At 53.0% G+C, this 21,946-nt stretch overlaps 1 protein-coding gene across 2 annotated transcripts in view; it reads left to right on the top strand.

The window, feature by feature from the left end:
• The window catches only part of LOC125769138 (putative nuclease HARBI1), a 101,470-nt gene that overhangs the window by 63,169 nt on the left and 16,355 nt on the right, over positions 1–21,946 (top strand). Inside the window, exons 4-5 of one of the 2 annotated variants that reach the window (XM_049437652.1) lie at positions 15,287–15,671; positions 15,728–15,805. In XM_049437652.1, coding sequence (XP_049293609.1) covers positions 15,287–15,671; positions 15,728–15,805 — 463 coding nt within the window. Of the gene's footprint in view, positions 1–4,796; positions 5,599–5,654; positions 5,733–15,286; positions 15,672–15,727; positions 15,806–21,946 lie in introns of those variants that run through there. The other variant, XM_049437662.1, reaches the window with a different exon arrangement.

Here is a 21,946-nt window from a genome sequence, read left to right as displayed (position 1 = left end):
CGAGCCCGCTTCGTCATGTCTCGGCGCTCCCAAAGGTTCACGGTGGCCACCAATGACTGCTTTCCCAGAGTGGTCATGAACGCCTTTTTGATCGCCTCCTCGTCGATCATGTTGTCGATTCCAGTCAGGACGACCTCGGCCATCTCTGTCTTGACGGTTACCGATCCACTCTCTCCAATAACCTCCTGGATGATGTCCTTCAGCGCCGCGCTATCAACGTCGCGGGACAAAGGCAGCAGGAGGTGGTCCTTCGGCGTTCTTCTGCCAACCCCAATTTGCCGCTGGAAATCGGCAATCCGCGGGCTGGTCCGGAGCTTCACATACATGTCCTTGTAGGACACTCCTGGGGCGGGCACCACGACGATTTCATCCGGGCGTTTTCGTCGCGGACGCCGCTTCTCCTGCTGATGAATTTCCATCCGCTGCTGCTGCTGCCCACTTTGCTGGTGCGCCCACTGATGATGCTGCCGGTGTGCTGGCTGCCGGGGCAGACTCACTCCATTCTGCTTATTCCTGCGCCGATTGCCGCGAACGACCTCCACCCACGTTCCTGGCTCATCGAGTACCGCCGAGGATGCCGACTCCGCCACGCCCTGACGCTGAGCACGCCCGCTCTGCTGCACCGTCGGCCATTGCTGCGCAGGTAGCCGCTGCTGCCGTTGTTGTTGCTGCTGCTGCTGACGTCACCGTTGGCGCTGTTGATCTTCCAGCTGCTGCCGCTGTTCTTGTCGTTGCTGGCTTTCCAGCCTCCGAAGCAGCTCCTGCTCCCGCTGCAGTTCCTGCTGGCTCTCTAGCCGAGCTCCGCCGGTCCCACCGAGAGTCTGCGCTAGAAGAGCGTTGAAGAGCTCCTTCTCCTTGCGGAGCTCTTCGCGGTGTTCCGCTTCGCGTAACCGAGCTTCTTCGCGCGCCTCTTTTACCTCCCTTCGCGCTTCCTTCAGCTGCTCGTTGGAGGTCTCCATTTGCAAGCGCAGCAACTGGATCTGCTCCTCCAACCGCTTGACAATGCCGACCGTCATCTCATTATCAGCTTTTGCGTCCGCCAGCATCCGACGCACTTCTCCGGTGGAAACCGGTGTTGAAGTCGCCGGCTTCGTCGCCGTTCCCGCCGATTTGACTCCTCCCGTCGCCATGGTCCTTGCTGGCACTCCTGCCGATGACGGTTCCTGGACGATGGTCCCGAGTTTTTTCTCGCTCACCGGCTTCTTTGTTGCGAGGGTAGGACGCTCATCTACCGATATTGTCCTTCCTCTCAGTCGCGTTTCCATGGTGGCGGGTTGTTACCCCCCGCCACCGCGTATGGCTCCCGACGCTGTGACGCTATGAGAAACGCACACACAGCGACACGGAACGCCACGCGCGGGCAACGGAACGCCACGCGCGGCAACGGCCGAGAAAGTTCCACGCGCTCGCGCACACAAACACACGCGGGCAACGGAACGCGCAGCAACAACCGAGAAAATTCCGCGCGCTTGCGCACACACTCACACACACACGCGCGGGCAAAAGGAAGCCACGCGCGGCAACAGCCGAGAAAGTTCTAGAAAGTTCCAGAAGGTTCTACTCACGCTCGCGCACACACTCACTAACACGGAACACACGCGCGGGCAACGGAACGCCACGCGCGGCAACAGCCGAGAAAGTTCCACGCGCTCGCGCACACACTCACACGCGCATACACACACGCGCGGGCAAAAGGAAGCCACGCGCGGCAACAGCCGAGAAATTTCTAGATAGTTCTAGAAGGTTCTATTCGCGCTCGCTCACACACTCACTAACACGGAACACACGCGCGCCCGCGCACACACTCATCGACACAGAAACACACAATATATGAATTTCACAATGTTGTTTATAACCTTCAAAAAACTCCACTGATTTTCACAAACTATGTCTCTAAATCTTCGTCTCTTCAAAGCACACACGCGCAAATAATTTGATTTGCGATTGCAATCACGAAAATCGTATAATTCGCAATTTAAGAAATAGTGCGTGCAGCGTCACTTTCGCTTTCGCTTCACATACACACACTCACTATCATTCGTCACACGGATAACTATCGCTCCCACTCTCTCGCTCTCTCACGAATACTTTCTCACCAATCGGAGCACTGCGCAGACACGTCCGTTCGGGTCAGGCTCTCGATTGCGACTGTTGGAGACCTTACTTTATTGTCAGCCTTCGTAGTACGCAGCATTGATTTTCACGTTTTTCTCTATGAATACCAGTGGGAGTTTCCCGCGTCTGGATGCACCCTCACAAACCATGAGTGACGTGGCGTTTTGGAATCTTGGAATGTTTATTAGGGAAGGGGGGGGGGGGGGGAAGCTGTCCAACGTCGACGACCACAACCGATCATTTTGAACATTGTGTGGCTGTTGCAAGACAAAGAGTTTCTCATCAGTGAACACGAACTCATGACCACGTGCCGCGAAAATAACAGCTTGACTCTGACCAGCCTCGTTTGCGTTGTAGCCTCCGTTACTCCGTAATCCTTGCGTTTTTTGTACGGTTTGCATCCTAGGTCCTTCGTAATGATGGTTTGAGCAGTCCCGATCAACACATGCAGGTCAGCAGTGGTCTTCCGGAACAAGCGGTTCATTTTTCGGCGAACGCTCTCCCTCACCACTCAGATGGCTGCTGGCGTTCTTGGCAAATTCGGCCGCTCGGATCTCACACGGTCATTGGTCGAGCCCGTCTCCCGGTACCGACAGATGGTGGTATGAATTAAATTCCGTTTCACCCCATGTTCCTTCAACCGCCGGAATATGTCACTGGGTTGCTCACCTTTCGCAAACAGTTTTACTACGATGTCGCGGTACTTTTTCATCGTGCTTAGTGAACAAACTAAAAGTGACAGCAAGTTTATATTTTGTGCCAAAGTTACTGTATATATGGGGCTAAAACTGACATCAATACCGTTACACTGAGTGCACATGGTACAAAGCAATACAACGATGAAAGGTTGTTTTCGAATTTATTGAACACTCTGTAGTTCCGGTTGGGTTTATGAGTGGGTAGTTTATTTACTTCCGTCCAGTTTTTACCTAGGTCGTATTTAGCCCACCCGCTCCGTTATGCTTGATTGCAATTGATTGGTGTCGAGCTACAGTGGGCCAATCGCTAATCCGGACACCTGCGATTTGAGCATTTGTCCAGCTTTGAGAACTAATATTGCACATGCGGAACAACAAAAAATGTTTTTTCTTATGAATTCATCTTTGCACACCTAATTTCAAAGCTCGTGTAAAAAAACGGTACGCTTTGGTATATTAAAAACACTACACTCGATCGAAATGAACAAGTATCACTAGAGCACGCGCTGACAAAACAAGTCTACGCTGGAAACAATTTGTACACGTGAAAAAACAATTCTTGACGAATAGATAAATTAACCATTCTTTGTAGGGAATAACATCCCCGAGCAAAGAACATCAATGTTGCGAACGAGACATTTTATCATAGAACGAGCATGTGAGAACTTTAAGCGATCATGGTTCGATACGTATAAACATAAACAAGTCAGAACGCGTTCAGACCCTTCCCGACAGACAAAGAGACCTCAAATTTGAGAGAATTACGGTAAAAGATCAAGAAGAACATGGAAAACGACGGCGAAACCCGAAAAAAAGCATGAAACCCTTGATTGTGTGTGTGAGCCGAGAGAGTTTGTTGAAGCTAGAATTGTTTCCATCTCGTTCTGACCTACATTGTTATCCTGCGTCCTTACTCTAGCGTTCATCCCACACTGTGACGAGCTCAGTTTGCTGTGCGCTAAGTCCAGGGTGGACGTGTTGTGGGACTTAGCAAATTTTATATTTGTTTGTGCGTGAATGATGCGCGGAAGTTTGCAAGTATGCGCGATTGCTTTGTGCAGTGCAATATGCTGACCAGTGTTGTGATTTATGTAGAGTTGATGTGCCTTTTTATGCCATTAACGTGTGGTGTTAGTTTTTTCCCTACACTCCGTGCTTGCTTCGGCAAGCGCATTGAAATGTAGTGAGGGAAAAAACTTTCGGTGCATGTTGTGGAAACTTCTTCCCCTTTTCACACGACGATGAATTCAGTTGGTGCTGTGTTTGGTGTGTGAATGTTTATGCGTGTATTTTGGTGACAAATAGTGTCAAACATATTGTACGCGTTGGTACAGGATAGTGTTTTCGTCTTCCTTTTGTGCTGCGTCATTCACCGTGCGCACACTGTAATCCTGTGTGCAGTGAAGGATCGTTTTTTCTTCTTGCGCTGTTTGCCGCATCGTACGCGCACCCTAATCCAGTGTGCAGTGAAGGATCGTGTTTTTGTCGTCCTCTTCGGTGTTGTTCGTGTGTCGTCGTGTTTGCCATGCAGCGAAGCATGCGACATGACACACACTGTTACACGTCTTACACTATAATTGTAGAGCGGAGCTACAGCCCCGCCTACTTAAAAATCATGAAAAAGCTCAAAAATTCGAAAACAGAACGAGAGGTCGCGATACGTTTTTGAATACGGGCGCGCGAGAGGCATATAGGGTTTTCCGATTCGAGCAGTGGCTTCGGGTCGAGTAGTTTAAATGCCCATATTTTGCTATACGGGTTACGCGTTAGGCGAGAATCGAACGATAGAACGGAATCCATTGTTAGTATATAAGCCGGAAGAAATTGCAATCTAAACCTCAACGGGCGAGTTCGTCTTAAGGCGCCCGGCAACGTTGTATTTTGCAAGCGCAAAATTTTGCAAGGCACTCAAATCTCATTTGCAAGGGCTAAAATTACGTTTGCAAGCGTGAGCTCTTGGCCAACTTATTTGCTTTTGCATTTACGGTAGCTCATCCAAACACTCACGGTATATATGTCATGTGTTAAAATGTCAATCTATTTTACAGTACTGAACAAAAGTAGCGTTAGTTGACGAATTTAGTTTGCTCTTCTGAATTCATTATTTACTTATTTTGCAAATTTCGGTTTAATTAGTTTTTATTGTTCCTCTATCATTATTTGAGACAAAACAACGATTATTATACTATTTTAATATTCCTTAAATCCGATATTGGAAAGACAAATATCGGAATATTTTTTCACTTACATTTTGTTATTAACTGTGCAAGGTGACAGACAACAACAGTTTGAATATCCAAAACATGTAAGTACGCACGTAGTTATGAATGCGCTATTATATTATATTATGCAAGTTAAATTAACACGGCCAATCAATTAAATTGAACGCAACTATTTTAGGGAGGATTTTCGAGTGATGCAAATTTTACAATCGCCGCAATGGGCACGAGTGTTAGCAAGAGTGCTGGCTATGAACCTAGTTCGACGCAGGCGAGCTTTGGCGCAAATCCGTCAGTGGTGGATGAGACCAATTTTTATCCAACGACGTGAAGCCGGAAACGATCTTTTGGACGTGATAATGCAAGAGCAATTTACGGGAGCCACATTCAACTTCCTTCGTATGAAGAACGAAGATTTTGAACACTTATTGCATCTCGTGGAGCCAAAAATTCGGAAAACTGATACAAATATGCGAAAAGCGATTACATCACAGGAAAGACTGTTAATCACTTTAAGATATTTGGCAACTGGAGATTGTTTTGCGAGTTTGCAATACCTGTTTCGAGTAAGTAGTATAAATATTTGTTTTTATCAATTTACTTCAGCTTATTTTCCTTTCAGGTGTCTGTAAGATCGATTAGCCGGATTATTGTTGATGTATGTAATGCGTTGATACAAGTTCTGCAGGAATATGTTCGGGTAAGGATGAAGATGTATATTAAAAGAGAACAATTTTCATATGATTTCAATATTTATTATTGTACAATCATTCTTCTTCATCTCGGCTGTTGATTATAGCTTGAATATCTTTGTATGCCGATTTTGTCAGATTTCGTGTTGTGATTTTGTGTTGTCAGATTTCGCCTAGCGCGTGATCCGGCGAAGTTGCAGCGTTGGAGACCTTACTTTTTTTTTAATGCTCAAGGATTTATTCAATATAAGCTTAACTTATCTTACATCTAATCCTTATCTCCCTCTCCTGGACCCGTTCCCTAGCGGGGCTTGGGTCCAGGAATATTTTACGCACGTGGCATCGCCTTTATTGTTTCATTTTCATAACGAACATAACATTTTGTAACGAAAATTCATAACATTTTCATTCGCATAACATTTTCATTCGCATAACGGAATTAATCCCCCAACGCATTTTTTTTTCACGCCATTCCTTTCGCTTTCCTTTAAACCCCCTATTCCATAATCCTCCTTGTTTTAACGGCCGGAGGTAGTCGCTTCCGTGATGGCTGCCAGGGAGTCTGCGGATAGCGCCTCACGCGCTCCCTGGTTAGACGGCACCCTACGTGATACTCGGCGTAACCGCTCCATCTCACGCCTTCTCACCCGCCGTCAGATGATATCAGCTTCCGAAGGGGCCGACCTACTCCTCCGGCTTCTACCATGTGGGACTGGTGGTAGAGTCCCTTCCCTGGCGCGCTGACGGTAGAGACGTTGCAGGTACAATCTCCGCTCGTGCCGCGCTCTTATCATTCTCGGAGAAGGAGGCAGTCCGCGTCCTCTCATTGCGATGGGTGGTGGCGCTTCTCCTGCTTCCTCCGCCCGCACCGCCGCCATCAGTATGGTCTCCTCGCGTTCCCGTTCGGCTGCTGCCATTGCGGATGCAAGGCGCACTTCCGCCCGTTCCTCCGCCCTCCGGCGACCTCTTCTGGTCCGTCTGGCTCGACCTCGGTTGGATCGAAAGAGTTCCGCCACCCCGTCAACGGACACCTCTTCCAAGCGGACCAGCGTCTTCCGCTGATGCTCCCGTCGGTGATGCTGCAAGGTGTGCCTGGAGGTTGAGCTGCAGCTCGTCCTCACGCCAAAGCTGTTGCAACACCTTCGTAATTCTGCGTGCAGCTTCCTGTATGTTGTTCCACCGCTCGGGGCTCTCCAGCAGCTTCATGCCGAGATTGTCCTCGCTCACTGGATCGCTGATGCCGTATCCCATCAGCTCCACTCGGATCTCGTGGAAAACCTCACACCGGGACAGCACATGCGCCACCGACTCAACCGACCCCGGGCACCGTGGACATTCCCCCGATGGGGCAAAACCGCAGACATGGAGGTATTCCCGGAAGAATCCATGTCCGGTTAATACCTGCGAGAGGTGGAAATCCACCTCTCCATGTCGCCTACCCATCCACAGGTGCAGGTCCGGGATCATTCGGTGGGCCCAAACCGCGTACCGACTGGCCATTGGAGCTGCGGCCGCCGCATCCCACGCTCGCTGCCACTCCTGGAGAGTCCTCTGTCGCTCCTCCAGCCGGATGTCCTTGCGGCTGGCGCCCGGGGCAGCTAGGAGCCTCCGATGGCACCTTGCGTCCTCCCGTACCAGCAGCCTGAACGGCACAAGGCCTGCCAGTACAACTCCTGTCTCATATGCCACCGAAACGAACGAGCTGGTGACACCGCGTGCCAGGGGCCTCTGCACCTGGGCCAGCTTCCTTCGGCACCTCTGCAGATCTGTCGCCTCGGACCACACGGGGGCAGCATAACGGATGATCGACTCCGCCACCGCCGCCAACAACCGACGCTTGGCCACCTGGGGTCCACTGTGGTTCCTCATCACTAAGGTGACCACGCCTACCACGCGGAGGGCTTTAGCCGTTGACAGCTCCACGTGCGGCTTCCACGACAGGTGGTCGTGAATCTGGACCTCCAGATACCGGATCGACTGCTTGCTGCGTATGATGGTGTCCCCGACACGGAACGGCACCCTCAGTTGACCTCTATGCAGACTGGAGATCATCACTCCTTCCGTTTTCTCCGGAGCGAGCTGCAGGTGATGGTCCTCCATCCAAGCCGCAATCGCGCCCACCGCCTGTTCGGCCACCGATGCCGCCTCCTCTGGTGTGCACCCCCGTGCCATGACCGCTATGTCATCCGCATAGCCGATGACGCTAGCCCCTTCAGGGAGCTCGACCCGCAACACGCCGTCGTACATGATGTTCCACAGTGTCGGGCCCACAATGGACCCCTGCGGAACACCTGCAGTCACTCGGCGTGTAACGGGCCCGTCTGCGGTGTCATAGACGAGCTCCCTGTTGGCGAAGTAGTCTCTCAGGATGTTGCGGAGCTGCCTCGGCACGCCCTTGTCCTCCAGGGCTGTAGCGATGCACTGCCAGCTGGCAGTGTTAAACGCATTACGCACATCTAGCGCCACAACTAGAAGGCAGCGTTTGTCCCTGTCGTTGGTACGGCCAAATGTCATCGCGTGACGGCCCGCATCCACCACCAGCTGAATCACCTGCACTGTCGAACGGCCCCTCCTGAACCCGTACTGGTTTTCTGCCAACCTTGGTGATTCAGGATCCTCGACGACATCGTTTATTCGCGACAACAGCAACCGCTCGTTCGCCTTGCCCGGGTTGTTCAGCAGCAGAATCGGGCGGAAAGATGAAGCGAGCCCCGGTGGCTTGCCCGGCTTGGGGATAAGGGCCAGTTTCTGCTTCTTCCACTCATCCGGGAACCGCTCGTTGTCCAAGCATTCCTGGAACAACTCCCTGAAGATGTCCGGATACTTCCGGATGGCGGCCGTCAAAGCGGCGTTCGGCACACCATCCAGTCCTGGAGCTTTCCTCGGGTTCAACGAGCTCGCGATGTCCAGCAGCTCCTGTGTAGTAACGTCCCGAACTGGTTCCTCCTCCCCCCTCTCCAGGACTTGGCCTGGTGACGTTGGCCAGTCAACCGGAGGATGCTGGGGGAACAGAGTGGAAACGACGCCCTCTAGCACCGATGGATCGCGCTCCCTCGCCGTCCAGCTTCCACGAAGGCGGCTAAGTACGTTGCGGAACCATTGTCCCGTCTCGTCTTCCGCGAGGCCCTGCAGCATTTCATCGAAGTGCTCCTTCTTGCTGGTGGGGATGGCTGTCTCCAGGGCGGTCCGCACCTGGAGGAGGTCACTGGCTGCGGCGATCTGCTCTTCCTCGTCGATGGCAGCTTCAAGGCGTTCCTTAGCGAGGCGGCAGTCCTCACACAGGACCTCGATCGCTGGCGTCCACCAATACGCAGGTCGTCCCGAATGACCTTGTGAAGGGAACACTCGCGCCATGGCTCCGTCACAAGCTTCCGTCATGACTCTCTCCAAGCTTTCGGCACTTGTAACCCGCTCTGCGAACGAAGTTACATCGAGCGCTACGCCGAAAAGCCGGGCGTCGAACTGACGGGTACGCCATCTCGTGCCGCTTTCCCGTGTGGAAGGACCCTCCTGTCGACGACGATCTGCCGCTGGCCGCTGGAGCAGCTCCCCTACAGCAAAATGTACACGTGGTCGCTGTACGAGTATCTGCTCATAATCCTCCACCGATGCTCCGGAAAGGTGTTATCTCCGGCGATGCTGCGTCTGGCAAAGCCAACGTCCACCACGCTCGGGCGAGCCACTCCGTTGCCCAGGAAGGTTAGGGCGGTGCCAGTGTTTAACACCTCCAGCCCCAAGCTGTCGACGAGCTGGACCACAGCCTCTCCCTTTGCGTTAGTGCGGCCACTCCCCCAAGCACTGTGCCACGCATTGACGTCCCCCGCAATGACGACGCGCGAGTGATCTCTCGCTATCACATCGATGCGCTGCATAACCTCCAGGAACTCAGGGACGCCCGCTGAAGGCGACACGTAGCTGCATATGAACAGGACGCCATTGATCCGGGCAGCCGCGATCCCAGACTGCGTCACGGAGACCACTTGCTGAACCGGATACGTTTCGCTGCTGGCTATGATGGCCACCTTCCCGTCCCTGTCGGCTACCCAGTTCCCGTTGTTCCTGGGGACACTGTGCTGCTCCACCATTAGACAGACGTCCGCCCGCTCCATCCGCATCGTGTTGAGCGCAAGATCTAGCGCGCTCCTGCTACGATTGACGTTGATCTGTAGCACATCCATTTCAGTTCGAAGGTTGTCCACCGCAGGCTGCGGCACCAATTCGGTGGGCGCCGCCACACAGCATGCACTTGATCTCGTTGGTGTAACCCGACGCCTTGTGAGTTTGGTCACCGCACCGTAAGCAACGATTGGACCGATCCTCCCCCGTACACGTCGCGGCGATGTGTCCCCGCTCCAGACACCGGAAGCACCGAGTCAGCTGACCCGATACTTTTGGGGCTTCATGTACCGAACAATACGTGTAGCCCAGCTCCAAACGGCGATCCTTGACGAGTTCCGCTTCTGCTCATGGAAGGCGCACACGAGCCCGCTTCGTCATGTCTCGGCGCTCCCAAAGGTTCACGGTGGCCACCAATGACTGCTTTCCCAGAGTGGTCATGAACGCCTTTTTGATCGCCTCCTCGTCGATCATGTTGTCGATTCCAGTCAGGACGACCTCGGCCATCTCTGTCTTGACGGTTACCGATCCACTCTCTCCAATAACCTCCTGGATGATGTCCTTCAGCGCCGCGCTATCAACGTCGCGGGACAAAGGCAGCAGGAGGTGGTCTTTCGGCGTTCTTCTGCCAACCCCAATTTGCCGCTGGAAATCGGCAATCCGCGGGCTGGTCCGGAGCTTCACATACATGTCCTTGTAGGACACTCCTGGGGCGGGCACCACGACGATTTCATCCGGGCGTTTTCGTCGCGGACGCCGCTTCTCCTGCTGATGAATTTCCATCCGCTGCTGCTGCTGCCCACTTTGCTGGTGCGCCCACTGATGATGCTGCCGGTGTGCTGGCTGCCGGGGCAGATTCACTCCATTCTGCTTATTCCTGCGCCGATTGCCGCGAACGACCTCCACCCACGTTCCTGGCTCATCGAGTACCGCCGAGCATGCCGACTCCGCCACGCCCTGACGCTGAGCACGCCCGCTCTGCTGCACCGTCGGCCATTGCTGCGCAGGTAGCCGCTGCTGCCGTTGTTGTTGCTGCTGCTGCTGACGTCACCGTTGGCGCTGTTGATCTTCCAGCTGCTGCCGCTGTTCTTGTCGTTGCTGGCTTTCCAGCCTCCGAAGCAGCTCCTGCTCCCGCTGCAGTTCCTGCTGGCTCTCTAGCCGAGCTCCGCCGGTCCCACCGAGAGTCTGCGCTAGAAGAGCGTTGAAGAGCTCCTTCTCCTTGCGGAGCTCTTCGCGGTGTTCCGCTTCGCGTAACCGAGCTTCTTCGCGCGCCTCTTTTACCTCCCTTCGCGCTTCCTTCAGCTGCTCGTTGGAGGTCTCCATTTGCAAGCGCAGCAACTGGATCTGCTCCTCCAACCGCTTGACAATGCCGACCGTCATCTCATTATCAGCTTTTGCGTCCGCCAGCATCCGACGCACTTCTCCGGTGGAAACCGGTGTTGAAGTCGCCGGCTTCGTCGCCGTTCCCGCCGATTTGACTGCTCCCGTCGCCATGGTCCTTGCTGGCACTCCTGCCGATGACGGTTCCTGGACGATGGTCCCGAGTTTTTTCTCGCTCACCGGCTTCTTTGTTGCGAGGGTAGGACGCTCATCTACCGATATTGTCCTTCCTCTCAGTCGCGTTTCCATGGTGGCGGGTTGTTACCCCCCGCCACCGCGTATGGCTCCCGACGCAACAACCGAGAAAATTCCACGCGCTTGCGCACACACTCACACACACACGCGCGGGCAAAAGGAAGCCACGCGCGGCAACAGCCGAGAAAGTTCTAGAAAGTTCCAGAAGGTTCTACTCACGCTCGCGCACACACTCACTAACACGGAACACACGCGCGGGCAACGGAACGCCACGCGCGGCAACAGCCGAGAAAGTTCCACGCGCTCGCGCACACACTCACACGCGCATACACACACGCGCGGGCAAAAGGAAGCCACGCGCGGCAACAGCCGAGAAATTTCTAGATAGTTCTAGAAGGTTCTATTCGCGCTCGCTCACACACTCACTAACACGGAACACACGCGCGCCCGCGCACACACTCATCGACACAGAAACACACAATATATGAATTTCACAATGTTGTTTATAACCTTCAAAAAACTCCACTGATTTTCACAAACTATGTCTCTAAATCTTCGTCTCTTCAAAGCACACACGCGCAAATAATTTGATTTGCGATTGCAATCACGAAAATCGTATAATTCGCAATTTAAGAAATAGTGCGTGTAGCGTCACTTTCGCTTTCGCTTCACATACACACACTCACTATCATTCGTCACACGGATAACTATCGCTCCCACTCTCTCGCTCTCTCACGAATACTTTCTCACCAATCGGAGCACTGCGCAGACACGTCCGTTCGGGTCAGGCTCTCGATTGCGACTGTTGGAGACCTTACTTTATTGTCAGCCTTCGTAGTACGCAGCATTGATTTTCACGTTTTTCTCTATGAATACCAGTGGGAGTTTCCCGCGTCTGGATGCACCCTCACAAACCATGAGTGACGTGGCGTTTTGGAATCTTGGAATGTTTATTAGGGAAGGGGGGGGGGGGGGGGGGGAAGCTGTCCAACGTCGACGACCACAACCGATCATTTTGAACATTGTGTGGCTGTTGCAAGACAAAGAGTTTCTCATCAGTGAACACGAACTCATGACCACGTGCCGCGAAAATAACAGCTTGACTCTGACCAGCCTCGTTTGCGTTGTAGCCTCCGTTACTCCGTAATCCTTGCGTTTTTTGTACGGTTTGCATCCTAGGTCCTTCGTAATGATGGTTTGAGCAGTCCCGATCAACACATGCAGGTCAGCAGTGGTCTTCCGGAACAAGCGGTTCATTTTTCGGCGAACGCTCTCCCTCACCACTCAGATGGCTGCTGGCGTTCTTGGCAAATTCGGCCGCTCGGATCTCACACGGTCATTGGTCGAGCCCGTCTCCCGGTACCGACAGATGGTGGTATGAATTAAATTCCGTTTCACCCCATGTTCCTTCAACCGCCGGAATATGTCACTGGGTTGCTCACCTTTCGCAAACAGTTTTACTACGATGTCGCGGTACTTTTTCATCGTGCTTAGTGAACAAACTAAAAGTGACAGCAAGTTTATATTTTGTGCCAAAGTTACTGTATATATGGGGCTAAAACTGACATCAATACCGTTACACTGAGTGCACATGGTACAAAGCAATACAACGATGAAAGGTTGTTTTCGAATTTATTGAACACTCTGTAGTTCCGGTTGGGTTTATGAGTGGGTAGTTTATTTACTTCCGTCCAGTTTTTACCTAGGTCGTATTTAGCCCACCCGCTCCGTTATGCTTGATTGCAATTGATTGGTGTCGAGCTACAGTGGGCCAATCGCTAATCCGGACACCTGCGATTTGAGCATTTGTCCAGCTTTGAGAACTAATATTGCACATGCGGAACAACAAAAAATGTTTTTTCTTATGAATTCATCTTTGCACACCTAATTTCAAAGCTCGTGTAAAAAAACGGTACGCTTTGGTATATTAAAAACACTACACTCGATCGAAATGAACAAGTATCACTAGAGCACGCGCTGACAAAACAAGTCTACGCTGGAAACAATTTGTACACGTGAAAAAACAATTCTTGACGAATAGATAAATTAACCATTCTTTGTAGGGAATAACATCCCCGAGCAAAGAACATCAATGTTGCGAACGAGACATTTTATCATAGAACGAGCATGTGAGAACTTTAAGCGATCATGGTTCGATACGTATAAACATAAACAAGTCAGAACGCGTTCAGACCCTTCCCGACAGACAAAGAGACCTCAAATTTGAGAGAATTACGGTAAAAGATCAAGAAGAACATGGAAAACGACGGCGAAACCCGAAAAAAAGCATGAAACCCTTGATTGTGTGTGTGAGCCGAGAGAGTTTGTTGAAGCTAGAATTGTTTCCATCTCGTTCTGACCTACATTGTTATCCTGCGTCCTTACTCTAGCGTTCATCCCACACTGTGACGAGCTCAGTTTGCTGTGCGCTAAGTCCAGGGTGGACGTGTTGTGGGACTTAGCAAATTTTATATTTGTTTGTGCGTGAATGATGCGCGGAAGTTTGCAAGTATGCGCGATTGCTTTGTGCAGTGCAATATGCTGACCAGTGTTGTGATTTATGTAGAGTTGATGTGCCTTTTTATGCCATTAACGTGTGGTGTTAGTTTTTTCCCTACACTCCGTGCTTGCTTCGGCAAGCGCATTGAAATGTAGTGAGGGAAAAAACTTTCGGTGCATGTTGTGGAAACTTCTTCCCCTTTTCACACGTCGATGAATTCAGTTGGTGTTGTGTTTGGTGTGTGAATGTTTATGCGTGTATTTTGGTGACAAATAGTGTCAAACATATTGTACGCGTTGGTACAGGATAGTGTTTTCGTCTTCCTTTTGTGCTGCGTCATTCGCCGTGCGCACACTGTAATCCTGTGTGCAGTGAAGGATCGTTTTTTCTTCTTGCGCTGTTTGCCGCATCGTACGCGCACCCTAATCCAGTGTGCAGTGAAGGATCGTGTTTTTGTCGTCCTCTTCGGTGTTGTTCGTGTGTCGTCGTGTTTGCCATGCAGCGAAGCATGCGACATGACACACACTGTTACACGTCTTACACTATAATTGTAGAGCGGAGCTACAGCCCCGCCTACTTAAAAATCATGAAAAAGCTCAAAAATTCGAAAACAGAACGAGAGGTCGCGATACGTTTTTGAATACGGGCGCGCGAGAGGCATATAGGGTTTTCCGATTCGAGCAGTGGCTTCGGGTCGAGTAGTTTAAATGCCCATATTTTGCTATACGGGTTACGCGTTAGGCGAGAATCGAACGATAGAACGGAATCCATTGTTAGTATATAAGCCGGAAGAAATTGCAATCTAAACCTCAACGGGCGAGTTCGTCTTAAGGCGCCCGGCAACGTTGTATTTTGCAAGCGCAAAATTTTGCAAGGCACTCAAATCTCATTTGCAAGGGCTAAAATTACGTTTGCAAGCGTGAGCTCGTGGCCAACTTATTTGCTTTTGCATTTACGGTAGCTCATCCAAACACTCACGGTATATATGTCATGTGTTAAAATGTCAATCTATTTTACAGTACTGAACAAAAGTAGCGTTAGTTGACGAATTTAGTTTGCTCTTCTGAATTCATTATTTACTTATTTTGCAAATTTCGGTTTAATTAGTTTTTATTGTTCCTCTATCATTATTTGAGACAAAACAACGATTATTATACTATTTTAATATTCCTTAAATCCGATATTGGAAAGACAAATATCGGAATATTTTTTCACTTACATTTTGTTATTAACTGTGCAAGGTGACAGACAACAACAGTTTGAATATCCAAAACATGTAAGTACGCACGTAGTTATGAATGCGCTATTATAGTATATTATGCAAGTTAAATTAACACGGCCAATCAATTAAATTGAACGCAACTATTTTAGGGAGGATTTTCGAGTGATGCAAATTTTACAATCGCCGCAATGGGCACGAGTGTTAGCAAGAGTGCTGGCTATGAACCTAGTTCGACGCAGGCGAGCTTTGGCGCAAATCCGTCAGTGGTGGATGAGACCAATTTTTATCCAACGACGTGAAGCCGGAAACGATCTTTTGGACGTGATAATGCAAGAGCAATTTACGGGAGCCACATTCAACTTCCTTCGTATGAAGAACGAAGATTTTGAACACTTATTGCATCTCGTGGAGCCAAAAATTCGGAAAACTGATACAAATATGCGAAAAGCGATTACATCACAGGAAAGACTGTTAATCACTTTAAGATATTTGGCAACTGGAGATTGTTTTGCGAGTTTGCAATACCTGTTTCGAGTAAGTAGTATAAATATTTGTTTTTATCAATTTACTTCAGCTTATTTTCCTTTCAGGTGTCTGTAAGATCGATTAGCCGGATTATTGTTGATGTATGTAATGCGTTGATACAAGTTCTGCAGGAATATGTTCGGGTAAGGATGAAGATGTATATTAAAAGAGAACAATTTTCATATGATTTCAATATTTATTATTGTACAATCATTCTTCTTCATCTCGGCTGTTGATTATAGCTTGAATATCTTTGTATGCCGATTTTGTCAGATTTCGTGTTGTGATTTTGTGTTGTCAGATTTCGCCTAGCGCGTGATCCGGCGAAGTTGCAGCGTTGGAGACCTTACTTTTTTTTTAATGCTCAAGGATTTATTCAATATAAGCTTAACTTATCTTACATCTAATCCTTATCTCCCTCTCCTGGACCCGTTCCCTAGCGGGGCTTGGGTCCAGGAATATTTTACGCACGTGGCATCGCCTTTATTGTTTCATTTTCATAACGAACATAACATTTTGTAACGAAAATTCATAACATTTTCATTCGCATAACATTTTCATTCGCATAACGGAATTAATCCCCCAACGCATTTTTTTTTCACGCCATTCCTTTCGCTTTCCTTTAAACCCCCTATTCCATAATCCTCCTTGTTTTAACGGCCGGAGGTAGTCGCTTCCGTGATGGCTGCCAGGGAGTCTGCGGATAGCGCCTCACGCGCTCCCTGGTTAGACGGCACCCTACGTGATACTCGGCGTAACCGCTCCATCTCACGCCTTCTCACCCGCCGTCAGATGATATCAGCTTCCGAAGGGGCCGACCTACTCCTCCGGCTTCTACCATGTGGGACTGGTGGTAGAGTCCCTTCCCTGGCGCGCTGACGGTAGAGACGTTGCAGGTACAATCTCCGCTCGTGCCGCGCTCTTATCATTCTCGGAGAAGGAGGCAGTCCGCGTCCTCTCATTGCGATGGGTGGTGGCGCTTCTCCTGCTTCCTCCGCCCGCACCGCCGCCATCAGTATGGTCTCCTCGCGTTCCCGTTCGGCTGCTGCCATTGCGGATGCAAGGCGCACTTCCGCCCGTTCCTCCGCCCTCCGGCGACCTCTTCTGGTCCGTCTGGCTCGACCTCGGTTGGATCGAAAGAGTTCCGCCACCCCGTCAACGGACACCTCTTCCAAGCGGACCAGCGTCTTCCGCTGATGCTCCCGTCGGTGATGCTGCAAGGTGTGCCTGGAGGTTGAGCTGCAGCTCGTCCTCACGCCAAAGCTGTTGCAACACCTTCGTAATTCTGCGTGCAGCTTCCTGTATGTTGTTCCACCGCTCGGGGCTCTCCAGCAGCTTCATGCCGAGATTGTCCTCGCTCACTGGATCGCTGATGCCGTATCCCATCAGCTCCACTCGGATCTCGTGGAAAACCTCACACCGGAACAGCACATGCGCCACCGACTCAACCGACCCCGGGCACCGTGGACATTCCCCCGATGGGGCAAAACCGCAGACATGGAGGTATTCCCGGAAGAATCCATGTCCGGTTAATACCTGCGAGAGGTGGAAATCCACCTCTCCATGTCGCCTACCCATCCACAGGTGCAGGTCCGGGATCATTCGGTGGGCCCAAACCGCGTACCGACTGGCCATTGGAGCTGCGGCCGCCGCATCCCACGCTCGCTGCCACTCCTGGAGAGTCCTCTGTCGCTCCTCCAGCCGGATGTCCTTGCGGCTGGCGCCCGGGGCAGCTAGGAGCCTCCGATGGCACCTTGCGTCCTCCCGTACCAGCAGCCTGAACGGCACAAGGCCTGCCAGTACAACTCCTGTCTCATATGCCACCGAAACGAACGAGCTGGTGACACCGCGTGCCAGGGGCCTCTGCACCTGGGCCAGCTTCCTTCGGCACCTCTGCAGATCTGTCGCCTCGGACCACACGGGGGCAGCATAACGGATGATCGACTCCGCCACCGCCGCCAACAACCGACGCTTGGCCACCTGGGGTCCACTGTGGTTCCTCATCACTAAGGTGACCACGCCTACCACGCGGAGGGCTTTAGCCGTTGACAGCTCCACGTGCGGCTTCCACGACAGGTGGTCGTGAATCTGGACCTCCAGATACCGGATCGACTGCTTGCTGCGTATGATGGTGTCCCCGACACGGAACGGCACCCTCAGTTGACCTCTATGCAGACTGGAGATCATCACTCCTTCCGTTTTCTCCGGAGCGAGCTGCAGGTGATGGTCCTCTATCCAAGCCGCAATCGCGCCCACCGCCTGTTCGGCCACCGATGCCGCCTCCTCTGGTGTGCACCCCCGTGCCATGACCGCTATGTCATCCGCATAGCCGATGACGCTAGCCCCTTCAGGGAGCTCGACCCGCAACACGCCGTCGTACATGATGTTCCACAGTGTCGGGCCCACAATGGACCCCTGCGGAACACCTGCAGTCACTCGGCGTGTAACGGGCCCGTCTGCGGTGTCATAGACGAGCTCCCTGTTGGCGAAGTAGTCTCTCAGGATGTTGCGGAGCTGCCTCGGCACGCCCTTGTCCTCCAGGGCTGTAGCGATGCACTGCCAGCTGGCAGTGTTAAACGCATTACGCACATCTAGCGCCACAACTAGAAGGCAGCGTTTGTCCCTGTCGTTGGTACGGCCAAATGTCATCGCGTGACGGCCCGCATCCACCACCAGCTGAATCGCCTGCACTGTCGAACGGCCCCTCCTGAACCCGTACTGGTTTTCTGCCAACCTTGGTGATTCAGGATCCTCGACGACATCGTTTATTCGCGACAACAGCAACCGCTCGTTCGCCTTGCCCGGGTTGTTCAGCAGCAGAATCGGGCGGAAAGATGAAGCGAGCCCCGGTGGCTTGCCCGGCTTGGAGATAAGGGCCAGTTTCTGCTTCTTCCACTCATCCGGGAACCGCTCGTTGCCCAAGCATTCCTGGAACAACTCCCTGAAGATGTCCGGATACTTCCGGATGGCGGCCGTCAAAGCGGCGTTCGGCACACCATCCAGTCCTGGAGCTTTCCTCGGGTTCAACGAGCTCGCGATGTCCAGCAGCTCCTGTGTAGTAACGTCCCGAACTGGTTCCTCCTCCCCCCTCTCCAGGACTTGGCCTGGTGACGTTGGCCAGTCAACCGGAGGATGCTGGGGGAACAGAGTGGAAACGACGCCCTCTAGCACCGATGGATCGCGCTCCCTCGCCGTCCAGCTTCCACGAAGGCGACTAAGTACGTTGCGGAACCATTGTCCCGTCTCGTCTTCCGCGAGGCCCTGCAGCATTTCATCGAAGTGCTCCTTCTTGCTGGTGGGGATGGCTGTCTCCAGGGCGGTCCGCACCTGGAGGAGGTCACTGGCTGCGGCGATCTGCTCTTCCTCGTCGATGGCAGCTTCAAGGCGTTCCTTAGCGAGGCGGCAGTCCTCACACAGGACCTCGATCGCTGGCGTCCACCAATACGCAGGTCGTCCCGAATGACCTTGTGAAGGGAACACTCGCGCCATGGCTCCGTCACAAGCTTCCGTCATGACTCTCTCCAAGCTTTCGGCACTTGTAACCCGCTCTGCGAACGAAGTTACATCGAGCGCTACGCCGAAAAGCCGGGCGTCGAACTGACGGGTACGCCATCTCGTGCCGCTTTCCCGTGTGGAAGGACCCTCCTGTCGACGACGATCTGCCGCTGGCCGCTGGAGCAGCTCCCCTACAGCAAAATGTACACGTGGTCGCTGTACGAGTATCTGCTCATAATCCTCCACCGATGCTCCGGAAAGGTGTTATCTCCGGCGATGCTGCGTCTGGCAAAGCCAACGTCCACCACGCTCGGGCGAGCCACTCCGTTGCCCAGGAAGGTTAGGGCGGTGCCAGTGTTTAACACCTCCAGCCCCAAGCTGTCGACGAGCTGGACCACAGCCTCTCCCTTTGCGTTAGTGCGGCCACTCCCCCAAGCACTGTGCCACGCATTGACGTCCCCCGCAATGACGACGCGCGAGTGATCTCTCGCTATCACATCGATGCGCTGCATAACCTCCAGGAACTCAGGGACGCCCGCTGAAGGCGACACGTAGCTGCATATGAACAGGACGCCATTGATCCGGGCAGCCGCGATCCCAGACTGCGTCACGGAGACCACTTGCTGAACCGGATACGTTTCGCTGCTGGCTATGATGGCCACCTTCCCGTCCCTGTCGGCTACCCAGTTCCCGTTGTTCCTGGGGACACTGTGCTGCTCCACCATTAGACAGACGTCCGCCCGCTCCATCCGCATCGTGTTGAGCGCAAGATCTAGCGCGCTCCTGCTACGATTGACGTTGATCTGTAGCACATCCATTTCAGTTCGAAGGTTGTCCACCGCAGGCTGCGGCACCAATTCGGTGGGCGCCGCCACACAGCATGCACTTGATCTCGTTGGTGTAACCCGACGCCTTGTGAGTTTGGTCACCGCACCGTAAGCAACGATTGGACCGATCCTCCCCCGTACACGTCGCGGCGATGTGTCCCCGCTCCAGACACCGGAAGCACCGAGTCAGCTGACCCGATACTTTTGGGGCTTCATGTACCGAACAATACGTGTAGCCCAGCTCCAAACGGCGATCCTTGACGAGTTCCGCTTCTGCTCATGGAAGGCGCACACGAGCCCGCTTCGTCATGTCTCGGCGCTCCCAAAGGTTCACGGTGGCCACCAATGACTGCTTTCCCAGAGTGGTCATGAACGCCTTTTTGATCGCCTCCTCGTCGATCATGTTGTCGATTCCAGTCAGGACGACCTCGGCCATCTCTGTCTTGACGGTTACCGATCCACTCTCTCCAATAACCTCCTGGATGATGTCCTTCAGCGCCGCGCTATCAACGTCGCGGGACAAAGGCAGCAGGAGGTGGTCCTTCGGCGTTCTTCTGCCAACCCCAATTTGCCGCTGGAAATCGGCAATCCGCGGGCTGGTCCGGAGCTTCACATACATGTCCTTGTAGGACACTCCTGGGGCGGGCACCACGACGATTTCATCCGGGCGTTTTCGTCGCGGACGCCGCTTCTCCTGCTGATGAATTTCCATCCGCTGCTGCTGCTGCCCACTTTGCTGGTGCGCCCACTGATGATGCTGCCGGTGTGCTGGCTGCCGGGGCAGATTCACTCCATTCTGCTTATTCCTGCGCCGATTGCCGCGAACGACCTCCACCCACGTTCCTGGCTCATCGAGTACCGCCGAGGATGCCGACTCCGCCACGCCCTGACGCTGAGCACGCCCGCTCTGCTGCACCGTCGGCCATTGCTGCGCAGGTAGCCGCTGCTGCCGTTGTTGTTGCTGCTGCTGCTGACGTCACCGTTGGCGCTGTTGATCTTCCAGCTGCTGCCGCTGTTCTTGTCGTTGCTGGCTTTCCAGCCTCCGAAGCAGCTCCTGCTCCCGCTGCAGTTCCTGCTGGCTCTCTAGCCGAGCTCCGCCGGTCCCACCGAGAGTCTGCGCTAGAAGAGCGTTGAAGAGCTCCTTCTCCTTGCGGAGCTCTTCGCGGTGTTCCGCTTCGCGTAACCGAGCTTCTTCGCGCGCCTCTTTTACCTCCCTTCGCGCTTCCTTCAGCTGCTCGTTGGAGGTCTCCATTTGCAAGCGCAGCAACTGGATCTGCTCCTCCAACCGCTTGACAATGCCGACCGTCATCTCATTATCAGCTTTTGCGTCCGCCAGCATCCGACGCACTTCTCCGGTGGAAACCGGTGTTGAAGTCGCCGGCTTCGTCGCCGTTCCCGCCGATTTGACTGCTCCCGTCGCCATGGTCCTTGCTGGCACTCCTGCCGATGACGGTTCCTGGACGATGGTCCCGAGTTTTTTCTCGCTCACCGGCTTCTTTGTTGCGAGGGTAGGACGCTCATCTACCGATATTGTCCTTCCTCTCAGTCGCGTTTCCATGGTGGCGGGTTGTTACCCCCCGCCACCGCGTATGGCTCCCGACGCAACAACCGAGAAAATTCCACGCGCTTGCGCACACACTCACACACACACGCGCGGGCAAAAGGAAGCCACGCGCGGCAACAGCCGAGAAAGTTCTAGAAAGTTCTAGAAGGTTCTACTCACGCTCGCGCACACACTCACTAACACGGAACACACGCGCGGGCAACGGAACGCCACGCGCGGCAACAGCCGAGAAAGTTCCACGCGCTCGCGCACACACTCACACGCGCATACACACACGCGCGGGCAAAAGGAAGCCACGCGCGGCAACAGCCGAGAAATTTCTAGATAGTTCTAGAAGGTTCTATTCGCGCTCGCTCACACACTCACTAACACGGAACACACGCGCGCCCGCGCACACA

This window comes from Anopheles funestus, chromosome X (assembly GCF_943734845.2).
Source record: "Anopheles funestus chromosome X, idAnoFuneDA-416_04, whole genome shotgun sequence".
In the NCBI taxonomy this organism is placed as follows: Eukaryota; Metazoa; Arthropoda; class Insecta; order Diptera; family Culicidae; genus Anopheles; species Anopheles funestus.
The sequence above is the reverse complement of the archived record's forward strand: the minus strand, read 5'-3'. Positions and strand labels throughout refer to the sequence as shown.